A 24,975-nucleotide genomic window follows, 5' to 3' on the forward strand; every position below is an offset into this window, starting at 1 on the left:
GCAATATCCTTGCCTGTGAAGCCCTTTTTGTGCCAAGCAATGATGACGGCATGTGTTTCCTTGCAGGTAACCATGTTTGACAGAGGAAGAACAATGATTCCAAGCACCATCCTCCTTTTGAAGCTTCCAGGCTGTTATTCAAACTCAATCAGCATGACAGAGTGATCTCCAGCCTTGTCCTCGTCAACACTCACACCTGTGTTCATGAGAGAATCACTGACATGATGTCAGCTGGTCCTTTTGTGGCAGGGCTGAAATGCAGTGGAAATGTTTTTGGGGGATTCAGTTCATTTGCATGGCAAAGAGGGACTTTGCAATTAATTGCAATTCATCTGATCACTCTTCATAACATTCCGGAGTATATGCAAATTGCCATCATACCACCTGAGGCAGCAGACTGTGTGAAAATGTATATTTGTGTCATTCTCAAAACTTTTGGCAACGACTGTAGAAGAGAACACCACTCTGTAACAACATCACAATCTTTGATGATCTATTCTTTCCTCTTCTTACGCTATTAATAATCTTTTGGTCTTTTCTCTGTGTTTTTCCTGTTTTTTGTGTTTGATCAGACGTGAACGAGTGTGAGGTCTACGGGACATGTCCACAGGAGTGTCAGAACTCCAAGGGCAGTTACGAGTGCTTCTGTGCCCAGGGCTTCCGCTCAGTCAGCGAGCAGCATGGCATGGAGTGTGCTGCTGAGGGTAAGAGCTTAGCTGGACAAGTAATTTTGTCTGCATCCTAAATGCACCTTATTCCCTTTGTAGTGCACTACTTTTGACCAGGGCCCATACAGATGTAGGATCTTCATTTGAGGCAGTTTGCTACAACAGGGAAGATGGTGCCATTTGGGACGCAACCTCTGTCTCCGATCTGTCAGTCCTGATTGTTAAGGAAGTTACCATATTCTCCATTCTCCATTTCAGGATACCCACCAGTGCTGCTTCTGCCCGACAATGTGCGGATTCGTTGCTTCAACCTGTCCTCAGAGCAGTATTCAGACTACGTGGACAACATGGAGCACATCCAGGCTCTGGACTACCAGTGGGATCCAGAGGGCATCGGACTCAGTAAGACCTTCAGCTCAACTAGTTAACTAGGCAGTTCTCTTGGGCTTATGTGAAGAGCACTTATGGGAGTGATACAGTGACTGGGGAGGTTTTAATTTTTACTCCACTTCATTAGGAACCAAACAGAAGCAAATGGGTCAAAACAGGGAGGGACTACCTGAACTTGTTAAATGAGAAACACCTGTTTGCATTTTCCATTGCAAACATCTTGCTATGATGTGTGCTTATGAATATGATCCTGTTGTGCTTTTAGGTATTGTGTACTGGACAGTTCTGGGCCGAGGCTCTCAGTTTGGCTCTATCAAGCGGGCCTACATGACCACTTTCAATGACAACGGCAATAACCCAGTGAAGGAGTTGGATCTGAACCTGAGATACATTGCCAACCCTGATGGCATCGCTGTGGACTGGATCGGAGGGTACAAGACCTCACTCATTGCTTACTATTTTCGTTTTTTGAAAATACCTTTTGGGTTGAATACAATCTAACATCTTCCTTCTGTTTCTCAGCCACATTTACTGGACAGACGCAGGGACCAATCGAATTGAAGTGGCAAAGTTAGATGGTCGCTACAGGAAGTGGTTGATCCATACTGACCTGGACCAGCCAGCTGCTATTGTTGTCAACCCAGCACTCGGGTACAGAAGTGATCAACTACAGGCTTTCTGTTTGTTCCAAAGAAGAATGAGTGTGTGTGTGTGTGTGTCTGTGTGTGTCTGTGTGTGTGTGTGTGTGTGTGTGTGTGTGTGTGTGTGTGTGTGTGTGTGTGTGTGTGTGTGTGTGTGTGTGTGTGTGTGTGTGTGTGTGTGTGTGTGTGTGTGTGTGTGTGTGTGTGTCAGTGTTCACCATAAGCTAATACACTGGATCCTCTCAGCTATAACAGCAATGTCGAGTGATCGACAGTATATAGCTTTCAAAGTAGTCAAAAACATTAGTTAACAAAGACTGTTTTATGTGTCTGTGCATTCCCTAGACTCATGTACTGGACAGACTGGGGCAGGAGACCCAGGATTGAGTCTGCTTGGATGGACGGACAGCATAGGCAGGTTCTGTTGGATGAGGACCTGGGCTGGCCCACTGGACTGGCTCTGGACTACCTGAATGGAGACAGGATCTACTGGTGTGACTCCAAAGAGAACATCATAGAGTCCATGAAGCCGGACGGCACCGAGAGGAAGATCATCATGTCTGGAGGTCCGAACCCACTGAGACCTTTCTTAGATGTTGCTAACATCGTGATGTTACAGTCTTTGTAATATCTACATTATTAACTCCCTTAAAAGTTACTGATTAAATCAGACCACATGTCCAGGACAAAGTCTCTCTTGTAAAAGAGGTATTCTGACCTCAATGGGACTTCAATAGACTAGGTCTTATGAAACTATGGCTAATTGAGTATGGTCATTTTCTGCTTCAGATATTGGTAATCCCTACAGCCTGGATGTATTTGAGGGCCATGTGTACTGGACAACCAAGGAGCGGGGTGAAGTCTGGAAGACGGATAAGTTTGGGAAGGGGGACAAAGTGAAGGTGCTGACCATCAACCCCTGGCTGACTCAAGTCCGCATCTACCAGGAGCACAGACACAACCGTTCAGGTTAGAGTTTTTCAAGTCTAAACATACACACTGTAGTTTTCTCCTGTCTGGTGAGTGTAAGGTAGTCACTGATCTCTTCCACCTATCAGTACCCAACCCCTGTAAGAACATGTGCAGTCACCTGTGTCTGCTGCGGCCTGGAGGCTACACCTGCACCTGCCCACAAGGCTCCTCCCTGGTCGGCTTCAACCCCAACGAATGTGACGCAGGTATGGTCATTAAATCACATCACCTCCCAGCCATGTTGGCTGCACCATCATTTATCGTTGGAATCATACTCCATGCAGGCATGGCTGCTTTGATATTGTTGTGGTGACATTGTGGTGACGTTGTGGTGACTTTGTGCGTGGCTTTCACTCCTGCAGCCATTGAGGCTCCAGTCTTAATGCCCCTTGCATGCAGATGCATGAACGGAGGGACCTGCTACACTGACGAAGGGGGCCTGCCCAAGTGCAAGTGAGTTCAGCAGCTGGTGTCAGGAAGTAGATTCGTTGTCATATTATTATAACATGTAACACCACAGCCACAAGCCATAGGAGTGTTTCGTTCCAGCAGGAAGAAACATTGTTTTTTTTGTATTTTATATTCCAGGTGTCCATATGGCTATGCAGGGAGTTACTGTGAGATGGGAAAGTCCAGGGGTGCCCCTGCAGGAACAGGTATATTATAATATGAGATAAGAAGTAGAATATCTATATGATTTCTCCCCAAACAAGTCAGTCCAATATGCCAGTCTTCATAAAAAAAAGTTTCCACTGATCAATGGTTCACAATAGAATACTTATACAACATTGGTCAGAGACAAATTACATAATTTTTCTGGAAACCGTTGCCTCACAACTATTGCGGCAGGTAGCCTAGTGGTTAGAGCGTTGGACTAATAACTGAAAGGTTGCCAGATCGAATCCCCAAGCTGACAAAGTAAAAATCTGTCGTTCTACCCCTGAACAAGTCAGTTAACCCACTGTTCCTAGGCCGTCATTGAAAATAAGAATTTGTTCTTAACTCACTTGCCTAGTTAGATCAAGGTCAAATTAGATTGTGACCTTGAGATTGGTCTCTCCTGTAAAGTGACTCTATAACCTTTTAACTTCAATTTGGAGAATGTCAGCTAAGTAATAAGTCCACTGTTCTACAGTAGAAAATGGCAAACATGCAGAACATATGTTTCTATTCCTTCTAACTTTTTTAGGTTTGCTTCTTATTGCTACGTGTAGGTTAAGAGGCCCTGGGGTTGTGTTGGCCTGCTTTCTGCTAGTCATCCCTTTGTTGTTTTTCAGATGCAGAATGAAATGAAATGTTCTACATGTAATTTACCAGCAATAAGTGAGAAATTGTTTTAGTTTCGGACTACTGATATGTACATGTTTATCTGGACACTTACAAATGATGAGTAGAAATGTTCTGGAATAAACATTGCTGCTGATATCTCTGTCTTCAGCAGTTGCCGTACTTTTAGCAGTGATTATCATCCTCATCACTGGAGCGTTGGCTGTTGGGGTTTTCCTCAACTACAAACGAACTGGCTCCTTAATCCCATCCATGCCCAAACTACCCAGGTAGGATCTCAGCTTTGACCTGATCTCACCCATCTGTGCGTGCCTCTGTTGTGTTGTTTTAAAACCAGAGCTTCAAATGAGAATTGTTACCCTGGAAATTGTAAACTATTTTTCTACCGTCTCTCTTTTCCAGCCTAAGCAGTCTGGTGAAATCGGGTGACACTGGGAACGGGGTGACGTTTCGTTCGGGTGACAATGTCACCATGGATCTGGGACCTCCACCCATCGGGGTTTCATTCATTGACAGGGCCATGCAGTTGGTAAGCACTGGATTGTGTTGGATTAGCATTTAGTGGTGTCACTGTACCTTCAGATTGTACTCTCAGCATTTTAATCCTGTGTTAGGCCTGGGAGACCCCGATTGACTTTGGCCTTTTGGACCTCTGTAAATCTTTCCCTTGTCCATTATTTTAAGCTATGAAAATAAATTGAGAGTCAAACACTATATATACACGTGTGTGTGTGTGTGTGTGTATATATATATATACACACAGTATGTATGTATGTGTATACTACCCTAAAGAAGGCACAGTGATGCCGAAACGTTGGTGTTTTACCCAAGAAATTACTGGGAGTTTATTTACATTTTTATTTTATTTCACCTTTATTTAACCAACAATCTATGTACAGTGTGTGCGTACGTAGAAGAGTAGGGAGATATACTGTATACATAGAGCGTGCGACTGTCACGGTCTTCTTCCTCTTCATCTGAAGAGGAGAGGCGAGACGAATCGGAGGACCAAAATGCGGCGTGGTTTGTGTTCATCTTGATATTTAATAAAGAAAACACTGAACACTGAAACACACTATACAAAAACAATAAACGAAATAATGACCGTGACGCTAATGAGAACTGTGCTGACACAAGCAATCAACATAGACAATCACCCACAAAACCTAACACAAAACAGGCTACCTAAATATGGTTCCCAATCAGAGACAATGACTAACACCTGCCTCTGATTGAGAACCATATCAGGCCCAAGCACAGAAACAGACAAACTAGACATCCAATATAGAATGCCCACTTAGATCACACCCTGACCAAACAAAACATAGAAACATACAAAGCAAACTATGGTCAGGGTGTGACAGCGACTCTCTTTATTTTTCTAGCTTCCAGTTTATTCTCCATCAGTCAGCACCTCCACTCTAAATAATGTTCTCTGGGGGTGCTCCAGCTCCAGCTTTTTATTACTGTGTTATTAACAACACTAATAGACAGTCAACACATTCCCAGCCAGGGTTCAGTAGTTAATAAGGTAAAGCACAAATTGCAGGGCATTGCGTTCATACTACAAACCTGAAATACATGTAGGTGATAGATAGCAATGTGTCATCTTTGAGGGACATGATGAATAACACTGTCTCTCTTTCAGGATGACAACTTTGCAGTGGAAGCGGGGAGGCAGCCAATCACATTTGAGAACCCTCTGTATGGCACTGCAGCGGCTGGATCGTCTAGTGAGCCTGCTGTCATCCACGCCACACAGGTGCGCAAAGGCAACACTGTTGCATGAACATTCCTAGAGCAGGTTGGGATTGACATCATTGTTAAAGCAGTACCAATTGCTCTGCGCTGTTTTACTCCTAACAGGTGACTGTTACTGTTAGCGGTGAGCAGATAGAGAAGAACCTTGCGAACCCAGCGTACCACACAGATCAGATTGTGTGCACCGTGGACAGTTCCACAGCCAGAGCCAAGCCTGTTCAGGTGACTCTCCCGCCCTGTACTTGTATCATTAGTTAAATGTAAGGGATTATATTGTAATTTACTGCAATTGTGTCGTACATTGACAGGAGTCCAGGTGGAGCTTCTTCAAAAGAAAATTTAAGCCAAGCACAACTTTTGAAAACCCTACCTACTCAGAGGTAAGGCCAATACTGCCACCCAAGCAGCTCCTATTTCTGTTCTACAGAAGAAAATTGCAAACTTGTAGGTTAAGAGGCCTTGGGGTTGTGTTGGCCTGTTTTCTGCTAGTCATCCCTTTGTTGTTTTTCAGATGCAGAATGAAAAAGCAGTAGGAAGCAATGAGGACAGTTCCTCCACTGACCCCTCTCCCTTTGCCCCACCCGCCAAACCCTTCAAGAGGGATCGTCCCAGCACCTACTCACCAACTGAGGACACTTTCCGAGACACAGCGAACCTTGTTAAAGAGGACAGCGATGTGTAATCCCGTTTCCCACAGATGGGAATCAAAGACACACTCTCCTTTGCACAGAATCTATTTTTATATGCAGCCTGTGTAAAAAAAAAAAAAAAAACGAAGATTGTTTTGAGAAAAGAAATTAGACAAACGTTTCTTTAGCATACAGAAAAGAGGTCTGTCGTGACTATGCCTTCGGATATTTCTGATGCCAATTCTTGTTTCCTGATTTTTTTTTTATTGTGATGTAATATATGTATATCTTTGCACTGAAGCTGCTGATAGAAATGTTATAAATATGTTGTACATTTGTAAATTTGAAGAGTACGATTTTTGTCGATAATATTCTCTGGCTGTTGGAAGTAGATGAACGTATCGATAGTGCTTCATAAACAAAGTAACACATGACAGGTGAAGTGCATTGTGAATGTACAGTAGATATATCGCATTAGGACAATGTTTTGAAAGGATAACTAACTATTTTTACCACTGAACCAAACTGAAGATGTATGCATTTTATCTTGCATGTTTATATACCTCATTTCAGGGAGCAAAACAAACACAAACTGATCCAATTACCTTAGCTATTCTAAATCTCTAGATGCTGTAAAAAGAAAACTATCAAAATTCTGAATATCTCGAAGAATAGTATGCTAAGCATATTTACATGGTACTTACGTTCAAACTTGTAAAAACAATTCCCTGACTTTTATTGGCATATATAAATCAAAACTATCATATTTAGGTAAGACTTTTTAATGAATAATGATGGCCTCTTTTTAAAATTAATTTGGAACAATACTTGAATATGCCAATGATTTTAATGTGTGAAGATGTAACATTTTGGACATCTCTAGTGACTCTGGAGCTGGTAAAGTCCAAGAGCATCTGAAGATACGGAATTTGAAGAAATTAGGAATCTGACTGTCATTTTCTAAACATGGATTATACATCCTGTGCTCTTTGATTGTTTTATATTGTGATGAAAATGACAAATAAAGACTGTATCAATGATCATTCTAAATATGCTCAAATGGTTTTCTAGCTAGCAAAGTGGGAGACGAAATTTATGCTGCTGAGACGTGAAATGAATAAATGTTTTTTTTTTTTTTTTTTTTACAATCTCAATAGTCTGTTTTTCTTACCTTAAACAACATTGTGATTAACACAGTAGTATATATTTTCTTGGCACCTCAGGAACATTTAATTTCAATATTCATGAATTATTCACTACATACACTACCGGACAAAAGTTTTAAAACACTCACTCATTCAAGGGTTTCTCTTTATTTTTTACTATTTTCTACATTGTAGATTAATAGTGAAGACATCAAACACTATGAAATAACACATATGGAATCATGTAGTAACCAAAAGTGTTAAACAAATCAAAATATATTTTATATTTGAGATTCTTCAAATAGCTTGATGACAGCTTTGCACACTCTTGGCATTCTCTCAACCAGCTTCACCTGGAATGCTTTTCCAACAGTCTTGAAGGAGATCCCACATATGCTGAGCACTTGTCTACTGGCTACTTTTCCTTCACTCTGCGGTTCGACTCATCCCGAGCCATCTCAATTGGGTTGAGGTCGGGGGATTGTGGACACCAGGTCATCTGATGCAGCACTCCATCACACTCCTTCTTGATAAAATAACCCTTACACAGCCTGCAGGTATGTTGGGTCATTGTCCTGTTGAAAAATAAATGATAGTCCCACTAAGCCCAAACCAGATGGGATGGCGTATCGCTGCAGAATGCTGTGGTAGCCTTGCTGGTTATGTGTGCCTTGAATTCAAAATGAATCACAGACAGTGTCACCAGAAAAGCAACCCCACACCATAACACCTCCTCCATGCTATACAGTGGGGAATACACATGCAGAGATCATCCTTTCACCAACACCGCGTTCTCACAAAGACACAGCGGTTGGATCCAAAAATCTCCAATTTCCATTGCTCGTGTTTCTTGGCCCAAGCAAGTCTCTTCTTCTTATTGCTGTCCTTTAGTGGTGTTTTTTTGCAGCAATTCAACCATGACAGCCTGGTTCACACAGTCTCCTCTGAACAGTTGATGTTGAGATGTGTCTGTTACTTGAACTTAGAGTTACCAGCCTCATTTTCTGAGGCTGGTAACTCTAATGAACTGATCCTCTGCAGCAGAGGTAACTCTGGGTCTTCCCTTCCTGTGGCCATCCTCATGAGAGCAAGTTTCATCATAGCGCTTGGTGGTTCTTGAAACTTTCAAAGTTCTTGAAACGTTCTGTATTGACTGACCTTCATGTCTTAAAGTAATGATGGACTGTCGTTTCTCTTTGCTTATTTGAGCTGTTCTTGCCATAATATGGACTTGGTATTTTACCAAATAGAGCTATCTTCTGTATACCCCCCTACCTTGTCACAACACAACTGATTGGCTCAAACGCATTAAGAAGGAAAGAAATTCCACAAATTAACATTTAACAAGGCACACCCGCTAATTGAAAGGCATTCCAGGTGACGACCTCATGAAGCTGGTTGAGAGAATGCCAAGATTGTGCAAAGCTGTCATCAATGTAAAGGCTCGCTATTTGAAGAATCTAAAATATATTTTGATTTTTTTTCAACACTTTTTTGGTTACTGTGTTATTTCATAGTTTTGATGTCTTAACTATTATTCTACAATGTAGAAAATAGTACAAAATAAAGAAAAAAGATGAATGAGTAGGTGCTAAAACGTTTGACAGATAGTGTACATCATTGAGTATCTATTTTACTGAACAATGCAACATGCAACAATTTCAAAGATATTACTGATTTATAGTTCATACACTACATGACCAAAGGTATGTGGACACCTGCTCGTTGAACAGCTCATTCCAAAATCATGGGCATTAATATGGAGTCGGTCCCCACTTGTCTCGTAATCATTACACACACCTGGTTCCAATCCTCACTCTATCACTGTAGGTATACTCCCTCTGTCATTTGTCTTTGTAGGTCATTGTAAATGTTGCTTGTTGTCCTGAGAGGAATCTCTCCTACTATTTCCTGAGTACTTTATTATTTTGCACTTTGGGTTTCGTTTCGCTTTTAAATATATAGTGCTTTAATAAACTCAGTAGTTCTAAACCTGTGATTGCCTCCTGCCTACTCCTCTCTACACTTCTGACAGAATGACTGTCCCAAGAAAACAGGAAGCATTAGGACATCCCAACATCTCCGTTATAGGAGCGAAGCTCCTATACCACGACTCATGCCTGGACTGCCATGGACGAGGTGCTCCGGACCATACGCCAGGTGCATGCTACACCACCACTTTCCCAGCTCCCCACGGTCGTTCCAGCCACCCCACAACCATCTACATCACCTGGTCCAATCAGCAATGTCCACCTGCCCCTCCCGGAGTGGTTTGACGGCATCCCAGCTCATTGTAGGGGGTTTCTCCTGCAGTGTGACCTCCACCTTGCCCGTCATGCCGGGATGGCCTCCGAGAGGGACAAGGTGGCCTTGGTGAGCTCGGTGCTGACAGGCAGGGTTCTGGAGTGGGCGCACGCCGTCTGGGAGAGGGACGGTCCAGAAATGCAGTCCTATGAGCGCTTCACCCAACTCTCCTGTGCTGTTTGCGACCATCCTACAGAGGACCTGTCTACATCAGGGGTCCAGGACAACGTCTGAGTACGCTCTGGATTTCTGGACAGTGTCTGCGTCCACTGGCTGGAGCGACCATGCCTTGTTGACGGTTTTCCACAGCGGGCTACAGGCGGACGTCCAGACCGAGCTGGCCTGTCTCGATGAGGACCTCACGCTTGACCATTTTAAGCCTGTAATCAAACCCAAAAATGCTGATGCTCCAGATACTCAACTAGTCTAAAGAAGGCCAGTTTTCTAACTTATTTAATCAGAACAACAGTTTTCAGCTGTGATAACATAATTGCAAAAGGGTTTTCTAATGATCAATTACCCTTTTAAAATTATAAACTTGTATAAGCTAACACAAAGTGCCATTGGAACACAGGAGTAATGGTTGCTAATAATGGGCCTCTGTACGCCTATGTAGATAACCCATAAAAAATCAGGCGCTTCCACCTCGTATAGTCATTTACAGCATTAACAATGTCTACACTGTATGTCTGATCAATTTGATGTTATTTTAATGTACAAAAAAAGAAAAATTCCCTTCACTGGAACTAAGGGGCCTAGCCCGAACTATGGAAAACAGCCACAAAACATTATTCCTCCTCTACCAAACTTTACAGTTGGCACTATGCATTGGGGCAGGTAGCATTCTCCTGGCATCCGCCAAACCCAGATTCGTCTATCCGACTGCCAGATAGTGAAGCGTGATGCATCATCCCAGAGAACTTGTTTCCACTGCTCCAGAGTCCAATGGCGGCAAGCTTTACACCACTCCAGCCGATGCTTGTCATTGCGCATGGTGATCTTAGGCTTGTGTGCGGCTGCTCGGCCAAGGAAACACATTTCAAGAAGCTCCCGATGAACAGTGCTGACGTTGCTTCCAGAGGCAATGTTTTGTTCTGTGAGCTTGTGTGGCCTACAACTTTGCAGCTGAGACGATATTGCTCCTACTTCACAATAACAGCACTTACAGTTGACCGGGGCAGCTCTAGCAGGGCAGAAATTTGATGAATTGACTTGTTGGAAAGGTGGCATCCTATGATAGTGCCACGTTGAATGTCACTGAACTCTTCAGAAAGGCCATTCTACTGCTAATTTTTGTCTATTGAGATTGCATGGCTGTGTGCTCGATTGTATACACCCGTCAGCAACGGGTATGGCTGAAATAGCCAAATCCACAAATTTGAAGGGGTGTCCACATACTTGTGTATATCTATAGTGTAAAATAAATTCAAATTTTGGGATTTCATATGACTGGGCAGGGGTGCAGCCATGGGTGGGCCTTGGAGGGTATAGGCCCACCCATTTAGCAGCCAGACTCACACACTGGGGAGCCAGGACCAGACAATTAGAATGTATTTTTCCCAACAAAATGGCTTTATTATTGGAAGAAATACTCCTCAGACTTTTATTGTCCCCAGCACAAGGTGGCCCTGTGTAATGATCATGCTGTTTAATAAGCTTATTGATATGCCACACCTGTCAGGTGGATGGATTATCTTAGCAATGGAGAAATGCTCACTAACAGGGATGTAAACAAATGTGCGCACAACAAATAGAGAGAAATAAGCTTTTTTTGTGCGTATGGAAAATGTTGGGGATTTATTTCAACCCATGAAACATGGGACCAACACCTTACATGTTGCACTTATATTTGTATTCAGTGCAACATCAACATCCTTGAAATGCAAATCATGAATAGAAATCAATCTAAAACGCATCATAGATGTGATTGATAAAGGAAAGAGTCCAGTGGCTCATGTGTTTGCCACACCCACTTGGTTTGCATGGCTCTTTCTGTCGTCTTTGGGGACAGGAAGTAGAACAGCGACTGTGAAGTCTGCTATGAACGCAGGGAGGTAGGACAGGGGGATCCAGATGAGCTTAGCATCCCAACCAGGTGAGTAGCGGGTCCGTGGGTGGCGGGCTGTAAGAGCATGCTGCATGCAACTGGTCACCTTGGAGATGTCTGAACTGCACAGGAGACCCATGGAGAAATCCTGAGCTTTTACATCTGTAATAGACCACAGGAAATGGATGAGAATCAGACATGAACGTTTCAGCATTGTAATGACACGACTCAACCATTTAAAAAAAACATACAGTACACAGTATTTACTCACATTCGTCAAAGAATTTGGGTCCATATGAGTGCTTGACCTCCTCGGGGAGACGGTTCCACAGTCTCTGCAGGTCTGCTTCAATGAGGTCCAGCCTGGTCACACCCGTCTTGAAGAAACCAGGCTCAATGATACTCACTTTTACACCAAAATGCTGCATATCCCGTCTGAACATAAGAGCAAGCAGCTTAGTCGTTATCTAGCTAATACACTAAGATGCTTAAATCTATGAATAACTCTGTGGTGCGAATCTACCCTGCACAGCGTCGCACAGTTACAGTTCCGTAATAGAATGCTTGGAAATCAATCCCTAGTTTACTGAGTTCATTATACTGTAAAACAATGCCACAGTACCTAAGGCTGTCAGAGAAGGCCTCCACACCATACTTAGATAGGCAGTAGCCTCCTCCGTTGAGGGCAAGCCTCCCCAGGATACTAGCAACATTGACCACCCTTCCTTGAGCCTTCTTTAAGAGTGGGAGGAACTTCAGGGTCACGTCAATCAGACCGATTAAATTCACATCTAGAACTTTCTTGAAGTCCTCCAACTGCATCCATTCAGTGGGGCCTATAGGTGTGGACCTCCCAGCGTTGTTGATCAGCCCCCAGAGACCTGTGATACAGAGAGGGAAGGAGATTTCCTACAATAACGACATGTGATACAGCATTATCAAGTATTAGAGTACTCTTATATGATGAGAAATGTGGGTAGAAAGAGATACTACAGTTACTCTACAGAACAGTTGCAGTCTTTTCTACTACATGTAATCCTAGAGTGATGCCCCCTACTGCAATATGTGTCCTATCAATAGCTAGATGAATTCTGGGAATGTCAAAAGGCAATTAATTAATCTTTAACCAGGGCTGGATATGTGAAGCAAAGGTGTCTTAAATATTCCATTCAATAATCTGCTTGTGGAAAGAGGTAAAGGATGCATGACATGATTGTGGATCTTGCACCAAATATTCCATTCTAAATGGGTTGGGCTCCAGTAAGTCCAGTAGTAATATTTCAAAGCTTGGGATAGCCATAAATCAATATGTTTTAGTGTTTAGTGTTTAAAGCAAGAATATTCCAATTTGGCATCTAATTCAAATCACATAGACCATTTATGTGATTCAGAGTAAACTTGTCTGGTGACTAACAAAAGTTTGTCAATGTTCTCAACACTGTGTCTAGATAATGTTACGGTAGGCTTTCTAGATGTTTCCTCAGCAGCTCGCAAGGTGATAGTGGTTTGAAAATATGCAGATGTATGGGTCAGTTTCAGTTAGTCAAGCACCCCTATCTCATTTTTTATCTCGCCCGGTGCTCGACTCTGACTGGCACCCTATCTACCCCCATGCTGCCTTCCTCACTTACCTCGCTCTCCAACCTCCGCGCGCACAAACTCCACCGCACTCTCGATGCTCGGACTGTCGGTAACATTGAACAGAACTGTCTTCAGTCTGGGAGAGGCCGCAGCCTTCAATTCCGATTCACCTTTCTCCGTGAGACATGCGGCTATTATATGAAACCCCTTTTGGTCAAGCTGCCTTGCCACCAAATTTCCAAATCCGCTATCACAGCCCGTGATAAAGACATGTTTCTGGTCAAAATCTTCAACTTTGAAAGAATCTCTAATAAACCAGGCGATGGCTATGGCTGTAACTGAAATGAGTATGCAGGATAGAGCCAAGTGTGCCTAAAACAGACACGCATAAAATGACATTATTTCTTGCATAATCAATCAAGCAATGTAATAAAGAAAGTCATGTTATAAAGTTATTAAAGATAAGGAACTGTATCAATCTCACCTGAAAAAAATCTAATAGAATATTCTCTTCAGACACCACAGGAAAGACCTGTAGGGAGTCACATTTCAGTTATATAATGGTACCTTTTCAATAACATATTATCATCTTGTCTTTCCTTCAAAACACTTACACCAGAGAAAGCTGAGTCTTCATCCATTCGTATTCCAATTACTCATTCATTTGAAAAGTTGACATGTTTGCCAGTATAATACAAACAGCATAACTATATTGATAAAGAGGAATAGGCTCTAAAGAACCATATTAAATCATATGAGTTTTCAAATTAAGACAATAGCTTCGTGTTTAGAGTAGGCCTACAGTATAATTATTCAGTTTCTTTTCAGATGCAGTTGTTTGTCTGTGTCCTCCATCGCCATACTCCTTGTCCATCTTGCTTACAGAACTGGTACACTCCTGAAGGATTATATTATTAGTTTGCCATAATCACAGCAGTCACCTGGTCATAAGCAAACTTGGCTGCAAGCAGCTCACAGCTTTTCCTTTGACATAGTATACATGTCTGGCAGGTTGAAAGATAATACCTAAAAGCGTATTTCTGGTTTGAGAGAACGTGGCTGAATAGAAAATTCTACAATTCTTCTCAATTCTACAACCCTCTTTTTTCAATAATTATTTCTGATTCCGCAGTTGAAATTAATGGTAACAAGTCACAGGTATATCCAATGAGAGTAAACATTTGATTAGGAAGCTTTTGTTTTTTGATAGGAAGAATTTGCTATAAATCATACAGTAGGCTAAGTCTATTTGGTTTTCTCATCATGACACTATTCTATCATAGCAGTATAATGGCAAACAACTGTAGTAGCGCTTATCTAACCACCAGATGGCCTCCTGGTCTCTCCTAAATGTGCACATAAACACTGTTGTAAAGTAAATAAGGTACAAGTCCACACACTGTTGTCAACAAGGTTAAAGGTAATTTATTTCTGGCAGTGTTATGTTTATGTAAAAATGTATAATATATACCCACACAATTATATATAAACCTATATTCACAAATGCAATAAGTATGTTGTGTTGAATTCAATTTGTTCACAATTTACCATTAAAAGGGTGGAACATTATTACTGCTTACACTTGCATGGGATTAGGGTTACAAAATTCTCGTTAGTTTCCACAAATTCTAGGATTTCTGAAAAATCCAGGAATTTAGGGACATTTTGCATCCTATACAACATATTCTGTAATGTAAATTATACATTGGACCTACCATGGCTACTTGCAAGTTTGGTGTTTCCTCATCCAGTATATAAAAAAAAAGCAGAATGGAGTTTGTTCCGCAGTCCAACCTACGTGCTTCCCAGTGGCTGCTATAAGACGACTTTACGAGGGGCTACAGAATGGGAGCCGTGTCGAAGGTCTGTGCTGCTTGATTGTGTAATATGTCCCATTGACCTTCAATGGTTTACATGACCATAATAGTCCTGGTAAATGCATCCTCTTTCATCTGATTGCCTCTAGGGCTAGGTCACTCATGTTTTTCTTTTGAAGGTGCACTCCATTCTGCAAAGTCACACAGTATCATTGAGCAGAGCAGTGTAAGTGGGACGTTGTTCAAGACCAATGAATGAGAAGAAGGGAGCCAGAGCAGGTAAAGTAGATGCACATAATACTATAATCAGCAGCAGCCATCTCCCCTTAGTAACCTGGGAAACAACTATTGGTTGTATCCTTCAATGAGATTGGGTAGCTATAAGCTAATCAAATGTATTTATACATATTTACATCAGCAGATGTCACAAAGCCCTTATACAGAAACCCAGCCCGAGTAGATCTAGACTAGAGTTTGGATTTATGGTCTAGAGACAGAATATCATTTACTGTATGTATCAAGTGGACACAATGAAAACATCCTCTAAACCGCAAACTCTTTCCATTCAATTTTATTATCAGACCAGTGAAACACCATACATATACAAAATGTGATTAGACAAAACGCAAATCCCAACTCTGTTTAAGTTTGTTCATTTTTCATTCAATTGGTTGAATCAATGACAATACTTTTTTCTCATTGGAAAAAAAAAATGGCATTTTTCTTGCTGTCTGGGTGTAAATAAAGACTTGTTCTTACTTTTGGTCAGACAACCATTAACATTAAAGAATAGATCCTGTTGGTTTGGCCATATCTTTTAAGAGCATTTTGTCAGCGATCCAAGTTGGCAGGTAGGACATTGGCAACCATAAGAACTTGGCATCCCAGCCAGGTGAGTAGCGTGTCCGAGGGTGGAGAGCAGAGATGGCGTGCTCCATGCAGCTCACAACCTTCATCAGGTCCCCATCCAGCAACGTCGCAACATTCTTCTCCAATGTCACATTTGCTGGAAGAAGGGTATTACCTCCATTAACAAGCTGACGTCAAAGGCAGACTTAACTTGCCCAGTTCATTTGCCCTGGGCAATCCCTGTCAGCCCGTTCTTGGAGTGCTTGTCATTCTGTCACACAGGTTTTGGTGAACCTATTTGCATCAATCACACTACAGCAGCATGCACAGGTTCATGTGTATATTTGTTTGTTTCAAAAAAAAAAATTAAACAATATATTTTTTACAGTACCTCTCTCTGGGTAATCATGTCCATATTGATCTTTGATTTCTTCAGACAGATTATCCCACAATGTCTTTACATTCTTTCTCAGGAGATTTAGATCAGTCACACTTGTTTTGAAAAATCCTGGTTCAAGACACAGGACTTTAACTCCAAACGCTGACATGTTCATCCTGGAATTCAAAAACAGAAAATGTGCCACAACAAACATTAAAACATGTCTGCAATACAGTATCCATATAAACTCAGAGCCATAGAGAATAATGCTCTGAGCATCACTATTTAGTTTGCTACAATTCTCAAACTCATTCAAATAAACCCAATACAGTATATTCTTAGACAAAAGGCCAGGCCTCGCACCGTAGACTGTCATTGAAAGCCTCCACTCCATATTTTGACACACAGTAGGGACCCCCAAAGGCGCTTATCCTCCCAAACACGCTGGCCACATTCACCACCCTGCCCCTGGCCTTCTTGATGAGGGGCAGGACACTCAGAGTCACACCAATGACTCCAATAAGGTTAACATCCAACATGGACTTGTAGTCGTCAACGGTCATCCAGTCACAGGGACCTGATGGTACAGAGACTCCAGCATTGTTCACCACAGCCCACAGACCTGAAAAAAAAATATTAAGCCAGACCATATTGTACAAACAAAATCACACACACAGCAGGACACAGGCTGTAGTCACAATGAAGGATGTAGGCATGGAATGTTTTCATCCAAATGTCAACAAGTGCTTACATGCCAGTTGAGGTATCTTACAGTGAGAAATGTTAACTTAAAAGGCCCAGTGCAGTCAAACACCTGATTTTTACTGTGTTTTATATGTACAGTTGAAGTCAGAAGTTTACATACACTTAGGTTGGAGTCATTAAAACTATTTTTTCAACCACTCCACAAATGTCTTGGAAAATCAAAAGAAATCAGCCAGGACCTTTATTTTTTGTAGACCTCCACAAGTCTGGTTCATCTTTGGGAGCAATTCCCAAACGCCTGAAGGTACCATGTTCATCTGTACAAACAATAGTATGCAAGTATAAACACCATGGGACCACGCAGCCGTCATACCGCTCAGGAAGGAGACGCGTTGTCTCCTATTGATGAACGTACTTAGGTGTGAAAAGTGCAAATCAATCCCAGAACAACAGCAAAGGACCTTGTGAAGATGCTGGAGGAAACAGGTACAAAAGTATCTATATCCACAGTAAAACAAGTCCTATATCGACATAACCTGAAAGGCCGCTCAGCAAGGAAGAAGCCACTGCTCCCAAACCACCATAAAAATGCCAGACTACGGTTTGCAACTGCACATGGGGACAAAGATCGTACTTTTTGGAGAAATGCCCTCTGGTCTGATGAAACAAAAATAGAACTGTTTGGCCATAATGACCATCATTATGTTTGGAGGAAAAAGGGGGAGGCTTGCAAGCCGAAGAACACCATCCCAACCGTGAAGCACAGGGGTGGCTGCATCATGTTGTGGGGGTGCTTTGCTGCAGGAGGGACAGGTGCACTTCACAAAATAGATGGCATCATGAGGAATTCAAATTATGTGGACATATTGAAGCAACATCTCAAGACATCAGCCAGGAAGTTAAAGCTTGGTCGCAAATGGGTCTTCTAAATGCACAATGACCCCAAGCATACTTCCAACGTTGTGGCAAAATGGCTTAAGGACAACAAAGTCAAGGGATTGGAGTGGCCATCACAAAACCCTGACCTCAATCCTATAGAAGATTTGTGGGCAGAACAAAAAGTATGTGTGAGCAAGGAGGCCTATAAACCTGACTCAGTTACACCAGCTCTGTCAGGAGGAATGGGCCAAAATTCACCCAACTTATTGTGGGAAGCTTGTGGAAGGCTACCCGAAATATTTGACCCGAGAAACAATTTCAAGACAATGCTACCAAATACTAATTGAGTGTATGTAAACTTCTAACCCACTGGGAATGTGATGAAAAAAATCAAAGCTGAAATATATAATGCTCTACAATTATTCTGACAATTCACATCCGGAAAATAAAGTGGTGATCCTAATTGACCTAAAACAGGGATTTTTTACTAGGATTAAATGTCAGGAATTGTGAAAAACTGAGTTTAAATGTATTTGGCTAAGGTGCATGCAAACATCCGACTTCAACTGTATATTTTTCCACACTGAGGTTGGAATAATACTGTGAAATTGTAAACATTATGATAATGCCCTTTTAGTGTAAGAGCTGTTTGAAAAGATTGCAAGAAATGTCATACTGTTTTAGTGGGATTGCGTTTTTGGCCTGTCCGGTGACATCCAAACCAGTCTACCAATAACAGCTAGTTTTCAGTTCTCCCCACTCAGACCACTCCCAGACAGTCCTGGCAAAAATCTTGCTTGAGAAATTGCTCTTTGCTAAGAAGCAAGTTGTTTCTTTTTGACTATTTGAGTAAGGTACTTAATTCTTACCCAGAAAGTATTTGATAGAGATAACAGCGGCAATGGACCTTTAGGATGTTTGTGGTTAGAAATTCCATAGCAACAGTTTAATCTGACGCATAGTAATTATAATTATTGAGTAGACCGACAGTCAGTCTAGATACTTGGATATTTTGAATACCAAAATATCCAAGTATTACAAAAGTTGCAACATTTGGCTAAATTGGACTTCAAAAGACACACACCCTTCTCCCCAACCAAGGTTTTGATGAATGCTGTTGCTTTGTTGACACTGTCAGTGCTGATGACATCCAGGTGGACTGTATTCAATCGTTCAGAAGAGACCTTCTTCAGCTCATCCTCCCCCTTCTCAGTGTAGCAGGCTGCGATCACACAGAAGCCCAGCTTGTCCAGGTGTCTGGCCAGAAGGTTCCCGAACCCAGAGTCACAGCCAGTGATGTAGACATATTTCTCTCCTTTATTGGGTACTCTTGCGAGTTCCCTGTACCAGCGGAACACAAACCAAAAAGCCACCAGTCCAATAATGTACAGGAACATTTGAGAGGAAAGAGGTTCATTCAGATAAACATAATATTTTATCATATTAAAAATAAACATTTTCTCTTTGCAAACATATGTAATTGAAGGTTCATTGGGGGCATATCATAGTATCTTTTATTTTACCAAGGAGCACAAACCAGTAGAAAAATCAATGCAATCATTCCAATGGCAAAAACGGCAGAATCTTGTAGGATACTATTTTGCAAACCATATATTTCCATTGATTTTAAATTTGATTTTAGAAGCAAAGGTCTATTTACATTTCTCCGGTGTGCAACTGAAAGTTCTGCTTAGTGACTATCCTACAGCTAGAGCAGTGTTTCTTAATCCTGTTCCCTGGGATGCAAATGAGTAACAATTTTGTTTTTGACTTTGCACTACACACCTGACTCAAATCATTGAAGCTTGATGATAGTTTGATAATTTGAATCAGCTGTGTAGTGCTTGGAAAAAACAAGAATGTGCCCAGGACAACTTGCCTACAGTAATTACAGAATATTTCCAAGTGAAATATATAGTAGCCAGTCTGATGACATGGCCAGTTGAACATGAAGTGAGGCATGGAATTAGAGGAAACTTGATTGGGTAAATCAACTTGGCTACAAAATATGCATTATCACAAAGTATTATACCTCCAAACTGATTAGCCTGCCCTATTCCCTGGATCAACAAAACCATAAACTGTCTACATAACATCTAACCGAATGATAAGATCTCCTGTTTACCATTTTAACCATGAATGATCTTTGACCACTATGGGTTATCTGATAGTTTATATTGAGCAATAATTATTCGGACAAATGGCTGAAATCTTCATACCACATCTACATTACTAGCCCCTGTTGCATACAAGAACAACATTAAAAAAATATATATATATAAAAACTTTGCGCCTCACATGACAGCAATTACCTCCAACACCTACGCATAAAATATGAACATTAATGAGATTCAGACGCCAAGACCAAAAATAATTTTAAAAAATAATGACCTTTTTTTTTTTTTTTAAATCACCTCGTTATATTTCAGCACATTTTTCAATAACCACGTCTAGGCAGTTAGCCCATTCTTAGAAAAATGATAAACACGAATCACTTGTTCAGCGAACTGCAACTTTATCAGCTCGACTAACGTTTGTCCTAACATTTAATGTTCATCAAAAACTGAACTGCTTGATTAATATCCTTTCTCAGACATGGCAAAGAAACACTGGAAACTTACCCCAGGCGACAGAATTGTGCTCCCCCAAGTACGCTTGTTGAGTGGCTGGTAATAGTGTAACATCAGTGACTGTATTCCTTGTCCTAAAATAGTTGTATTTTTCTCTGTGTTCTTCACCTTCCGGTGTGTGAAGAAACTTTATTTAACACATTTTTTATGGACGGTCGACGTACTCCATCTGCTGGACGTTATAAAAGCTGTAACTACTCTTCAACCACAGCTGAAAACCAGTCGTTAATTTCAAATGTTCGATTTGCAACCTATTTATGTGGATGAGTGAAATATATATGTAAACACTAATGAAGTGTAAACATGACAGTGTTGAAATGTTCACCTACTGCACCAAGTCTACTGGCCTACCATTCAGGTGTGGTGGGTATGCTGGTATAGGATGTTTTCATGATGGTATCTGTCTATAATGATAGCTTATGATTATCATAGATCTATCTTGCAACACTACCCTTATTCATTCAGGGTCGTCACTCTAGCTACATTGTGAGACACCCAGTGGAATGACTCACAACGACCAGTCCTGTTTTATTACAGGCCATCTCAAACAAACCCTCTCAAGATCCCACTTGATATGACTCATCATCAGTTACAGATGGTAATTAATAACCGTCTCTAAAGCAATACAAATTCCTGTCTATCCTGACAGCTGCCATCGCGGCTATTGACCTCAAACCATTCAGACTTTTGTAAAGACCTGAGTTTGGTCAGATATTAGGATCATTTATAACAAAGAAATGATGAGTGTACTCTTGCCTGTTGAAAGGTTTGTGGTCATAGGCACATCCTTAAAAACGTAGTTGTTGGGCTAATAAAGTATACTTGAAAATAACAAAAAGGCCCATTAACTGAATATGCTCCAAGTTACCACCTTTATTGACAATGTTTAGATTCAAAGCAATCTTCTCATTTTTAATATTAGAATCTAAAAATCACCCCTTAGCCTAGTCCTGGTCTTATCGCCAACCCCTATGGCATATCCTATGGCATTCAACTATTGACACATGGGCAATTCCACGGAAACGGAATTGCGCTGACACTTAAAATGAATGCCAAACAAAAACCATTGATTTTAAAGTTTAACAAACCATATAACTCTATGCACAAGGACTACTTTTAACAATTTTTCACTGAACATGTGAAAAAAACACAGAATCTCAACTCACAAGGCAATGTTTCTTAAACTAAAAGGAAGCAGAAACATTCCTCCAGAACTAAATATAAGAGTTGATATTAGTTGGCAGGGGTATTTACTTCAACATTATTGTGTTTTGATTTATTTCTAATACCTTTAAGACCTTTTCTGCTAGATGTTTTCTAAAAAAAGCTTTTCCATCTGTTTGACCAGAAATCAAAGCCTTTGCTTATTACTAATTATTAGGATGGAAACTGGTTGAAAAATGCATATATGGCTTAATTTCGCAAAAATATAAACTCTTGGCTTTCATTTGGCACCCAATTTGACATGCTCATATGAACTTCACATGTTGGTGCTCACGAGCCCTTTTACTAAGAAGTGAACACTCATTAGCTGTTATGGGATTTTTATGAATAATGACTAAATGATGTATACATTTAACGTAGAACTATAACTAGTAGTTTTAGTCAAGAGTTAGAACAAGGACTTTCTGTTCCTTGTTAGAAACTAATGGAGCTATCGTTGGACCGGCTGGAATACTGTGTTCCTTACAGGACATTCTGTCCCCACCCAGGGAGTGGAGAGACCTTGGGCTTGTAGTAGATTGTTTAACAGGTGGCAGACAATGTGAGAAGGCTTGTGAACTATATTGCCATTGTATGTACATGGTATTATGACCAGCGCTCTCGAGAATAAACGCTATTGGCTAATTTTGGTGGCTGGTCTCTGTTCATTTTATGCAAACAAGAACCTTACAAATTCTTAGAAACGGACAGAGTGTTTTAATTGAATTGGTTAATGAACACATAAGAACTAAATTCATCTAACATTAGCCTAATTTGGTCCAAGGTTGGGGAGTTATGTATCTCTGATTGTATCTATGTACAGTGGGGAGAACAAGTATTTGATACACTGCCAATTTTGCAGGTTTTCCTACTTACAAATCTGTATAAAAGACACCTGTCCACACACTCAATCAAACAGACTCCAACCTCTCCACAATGGCCAAGACCAGAGAGCTGTGTAAGGACATCAGGGATAAAATTGTATACCTGCTCAAGGCTGGGATGGGCTACAGGACAATAGGCAAGCAGCTTGGTGTGAAGGCAACAACTGTTGGCGCAATTATTAGAAAATGGAAGAAGTGGGCCTCCCGGGTGGCGCAGTGGTTAAGGGCGCTGTACCGCAGCGCCAGCTGTGCCATCAGAGTCCCTGGGTTCGCGCCCAGGATCTGTCGTAACCGACCGCGACCGGACGTGGGGCGACGCACAATTGGCCTAGCTTGGTCGGTAGGGTTGTCTCATCGCGCACCAGCGACACCTGTGGCGGGCTGGGCGCAGTGTACGCTAACCAAGGTGGCCAGGTGCACGGTGTTTCCTCCGGCGCATTGGTGCGGCTGGCTTCCGGGTTGGATGTGCGCTGTGTTAAGAAGCAGTGCGGCTTGGTTGGGTTGGGTTGTGTATCGGAGGACGCATGACTTTCAACCTTCGTTTCTCCTGAGCCCGTACGGGAGTTGTAGCGATGAGACAAGATAGTAGCTACTACAACAATTGGATACCACGAAATTGGGGAGAAAAAGGGGTCAAATTAAAAAATAAATAAACAAAAGAAGATGACGGTGCATCACCCTCGGCCTGGGGCTCCATGCAAGATCTCACCTCGTGGGGCATCAATGATCATGACGAAGGTGAGGAATCAGCCCAGAACTCCACGGCAGGACCTGGTCAATGAACTGAAGAGAGCTGGGACCACAGTCTCAAAGAAAACCATTAGTAACACACTACGCCGTCATGGATTAAAATCCTGCAGCGCAAGCAAGGTCCCCCAGCTCAAGCCAGCCCGTCTGAAGTTTGCCAATGACCATCTGGATGATCCAGAGGAGGAATGGGAGTCTGATGAGACAAAAATACAGCTTTTTGGTCAAAACTCCACTCGCCATGTTTGGAGGAAGAAGAAGGATGAGTACAACCCCAAGAACACCATCCCAACTGTGAAGCATGGAGGTGGAAACATCATTTTTGGGGATGCTTTTCTGCAAAGGGACGACTGCACCGTATTGAGGGGAGGATGGATGTATCGCGAGATCTTGGCCAACAACCTCCTTCCCTCAGTAAGAGCATTGAAGATGGGTCGTGGCTGGGTCTTCCAGCATGACAACGACCCGAAACACACAGCCAGGGCAACTAAGGAGTGGCTCCGTAAGAAGCATCTCAAGGTCCTGGAGTGGCCTAGCCAGTCTCCAGACCTGAACCCAATAGAAAATCTTTGGAGGGAGCTGAAAGTCCGTATTGCCCAGCGACAACCCCGAAACTTGAAGGATCTGGAGAAGGTCTGTATGGAGGAGTGGTCAATAACTACAAGAACTACAAACCTGGTCAAGAACTACAGGAAACGTATAATCTCTGTAATTGCAAACAAATGTTTCTGTACCAAATATTAAGTTCTGCTTTTCTGATGTATCAAATACTTATGTCATGCAATAAAATGCAAATAAATGACTTAAAAATCATATAATGTGATTTTCTGGATTTTTGTTTTAGATTCTGTCTCTCACAGTTGAAGTGTACCTATGATAAAAATTACAGACCTCTACATGCTTTGTAAGTAGGAAAACCTGAAAAATCGGCAATGTATCAAATACTTGTTCTCCCCACTGTATCTCTGATTGATGGATGTTGCACTATATATTCTCTGTGTGAATCAGCTCTAGAGACCTATGGCCAATAGGTCATTACACTCATTTTACTATCCATGGTGTGATTCTATGGTGTGATTCTGCTATTAATGAATGTTATCATGGTGGCTCTGGGGGAATTAGCTGTACAGACTAACGACCTTAGGTCAGTCAGTACAATCATTTTACGACGTTCTGCTGTTGACATCCAGGTGATCCACACCTATCACTGGAACATAAGTTCTTTCAACAATCCAACTGTTGACTTACATAGAAATAATCTTGATATAATTTACGTTTACTGCATTCATCTTTTCCATCTCATTGAACATTCCTTCCTTATTATTCAAGAGGCATATTTAAACATGTACTTCAGATATTTGGTGAATTTGATGCAAACCATGTACTTCAGTATTCAAGTTTATTTAAATGTATTTATAAAAATACAGCACATACTGCACACCTGAATCTTTCTAAGA

The 24,975-nt window shown here is 41.5% G+C and overlaps 3 protein-coding genes across 8 annotated transcripts in view; 1 reads left to right on the plus strand and 2 right to left on the minus strand.

The window, feature by feature from the left end:
* The window catches only part of lrp2a (low density lipoprotein receptor-related protein 2a), a 70,824-nt gene extending 63,426 nt beyond the window's left edge, over positions 1 to 7,398 (plus strand). For 4 of the 6 annotated variants that reach the window (XM_036958840.2, XM_036958843.2, XM_036958842.2 and 1 more), the window contains 15 exons: positions 573 to 704; positions 927 to 1,070; positions 1,324 to 1,489; positions 1,581 to 1,709; positions 2,045 to 2,265; positions 2,489 to 2,668; positions 2,758 to 2,877; positions 3,034 to 3,124; positions 3,260 to 3,327; positions 4,110 to 4,227; positions 4,361 to 4,487; positions 5,607 to 5,720; positions 5,825 to 5,941; positions 6,028 to 6,099; positions 6,231 to 7,398. In XM_036958840.2, the coding sequence (XP_036814735.2) occupies positions 573 to 704; positions 927 to 1,070; positions 1,324 to 1,489; positions 1,581 to 1,709; positions 2,045 to 2,265; positions 2,489 to 2,668; positions 2,758 to 2,877; positions 3,034 to 3,124; positions 3,260 to 3,327; positions 4,110 to 4,227; positions 4,361 to 4,487; positions 5,607 to 5,720; positions 5,825 to 5,941; positions 6,028 to 6,099; positions 6,231 to 6,401 (1,970 nt within the window). In that variant the 3' untranslated portion in view covers positions 6,402 to 7,398. The remainder of the gene's footprint in view (positions 1 to 572; positions 705 to 926; positions 1,071 to 1,323; positions 1,490 to 1,580; positions 1,710 to 2,044; positions 2,266 to 2,488; positions 2,669 to 2,757; positions 2,878 to 3,033; positions 3,125 to 3,259; positions 3,328 to 4,109; positions 4,228 to 4,360; positions 4,488 to 5,606; positions 5,721 to 5,824; positions 5,942 to 6,027; positions 6,100 to 6,230) is intronic. The other 2 variants (XM_036958841.2, XM_090215619.1) reach the window with 1 other exon arrangement.
* Positions 7,399 to 11,563: 4,165 nt separating this feature from the next.
* Positions 11,564 to 15,456, minus strand: rdh1 (retinol dehydrogenase 1). Its single transcript, XM_021579073.3, has 6 exons — positions 15,141 to 15,456; positions 13,910 to 13,957; positions 13,476 to 13,797; positions 12,467 to 12,725; positions 12,116 to 12,279; positions 11,564 to 12,006 (listed from the first exon to the last, which is right to left on the minus strand). Exons 1-6 carry the CDS (start codon positions 15,141 to 15,143, stop codon positions 11,750 to 11,752), a joined length of 1,053 nt encoding a protein of 350 aa, XP_021434748.1. The 5' UTR covers positions 15,144 to 15,456; the 3' UTR covers positions 11,564 to 11,749.
* Positions 15,457 to 15,797: 341 nt separating this feature from the next.
* Positions 15,798 to 19,509, minus strand: dhrs9 (dehydrogenase/reductase 9). Its single transcript, XM_021579074.3, has 4 exons — positions 19,139 to 19,509; positions 16,834 to 17,092; positions 16,483 to 16,646; positions 15,798 to 16,248 (listed from the first exon to the last, which is right to left on the minus strand). The coding sequence occupies exons 1-4, from the start codon at positions 19,494 to 19,496 to the stop codon at positions 16,025 to 16,027; spliced, it is 1,005 nt and encodes a 334-aa protein (XP_021434749.3). The 5' UTR covers positions 19,497 to 19,509; the 3' UTR covers positions 15,798 to 16,024.
* Positions 19,510 to 24,975: the final 5,466 nt, after the last annotated feature.

Source organism: Oncorhynchus mykiss, chromosome 22, assembly GCF_057628025.1.
Source record: "Oncorhynchus mykiss isolate SJ-2025 chromosome 22, ASM5762802v1, whole genome shotgun sequence".
NCBI classification, from domain to species: domain Eukaryota; kingdom Metazoa; phylum Chordata; class Actinopteri; order Salmoniformes; family Salmonidae; genus Oncorhynchus; species Oncorhynchus mykiss.

Excerpts from the sequence above, each read along its gene's own strand:
- dhrs9 (XM_021579074.3), bottom strand. The coding sequence starts at position 19,496 with ATGATAAAATATTATGTTTATCTGAATGAACCTCTTTCCTCTCAAATG. Across the intron at positions 17,093-19,138 it reads AACCTTGGTTGGGGAGAAGG|GTCTGTGGGCTGTGGTGAAC; the intron begins GTGTGTGTCTTT and ends TTTTTTTTTCAG. Across the intron at positions 16,249-16,482 it reads ACATGATTACCCAGAGAGAG|CAAATGTGACATTGGAGAAG; the intron begins GTACTGTAAAAA and ends CCCTTCTTCCAG.
- rdh1 (XM_021579073.3), bottom strand. Across the intron at positions 12,280-12,466 it reads GCCTTCTCTGACAGCCTTAG|ACGGGATATGCAGCATTTTG; the intron begins GTACTGTGGCAT and ends TCTTATGTTCAG. Across the intron at positions 12,007-12,115 it reads ACCCAAATTCTTTGACGAAT|ATGTAAAAGCTCAGGATTTC; the intron begins GTGAGTAAATAC and ends GGTCTATTACAG.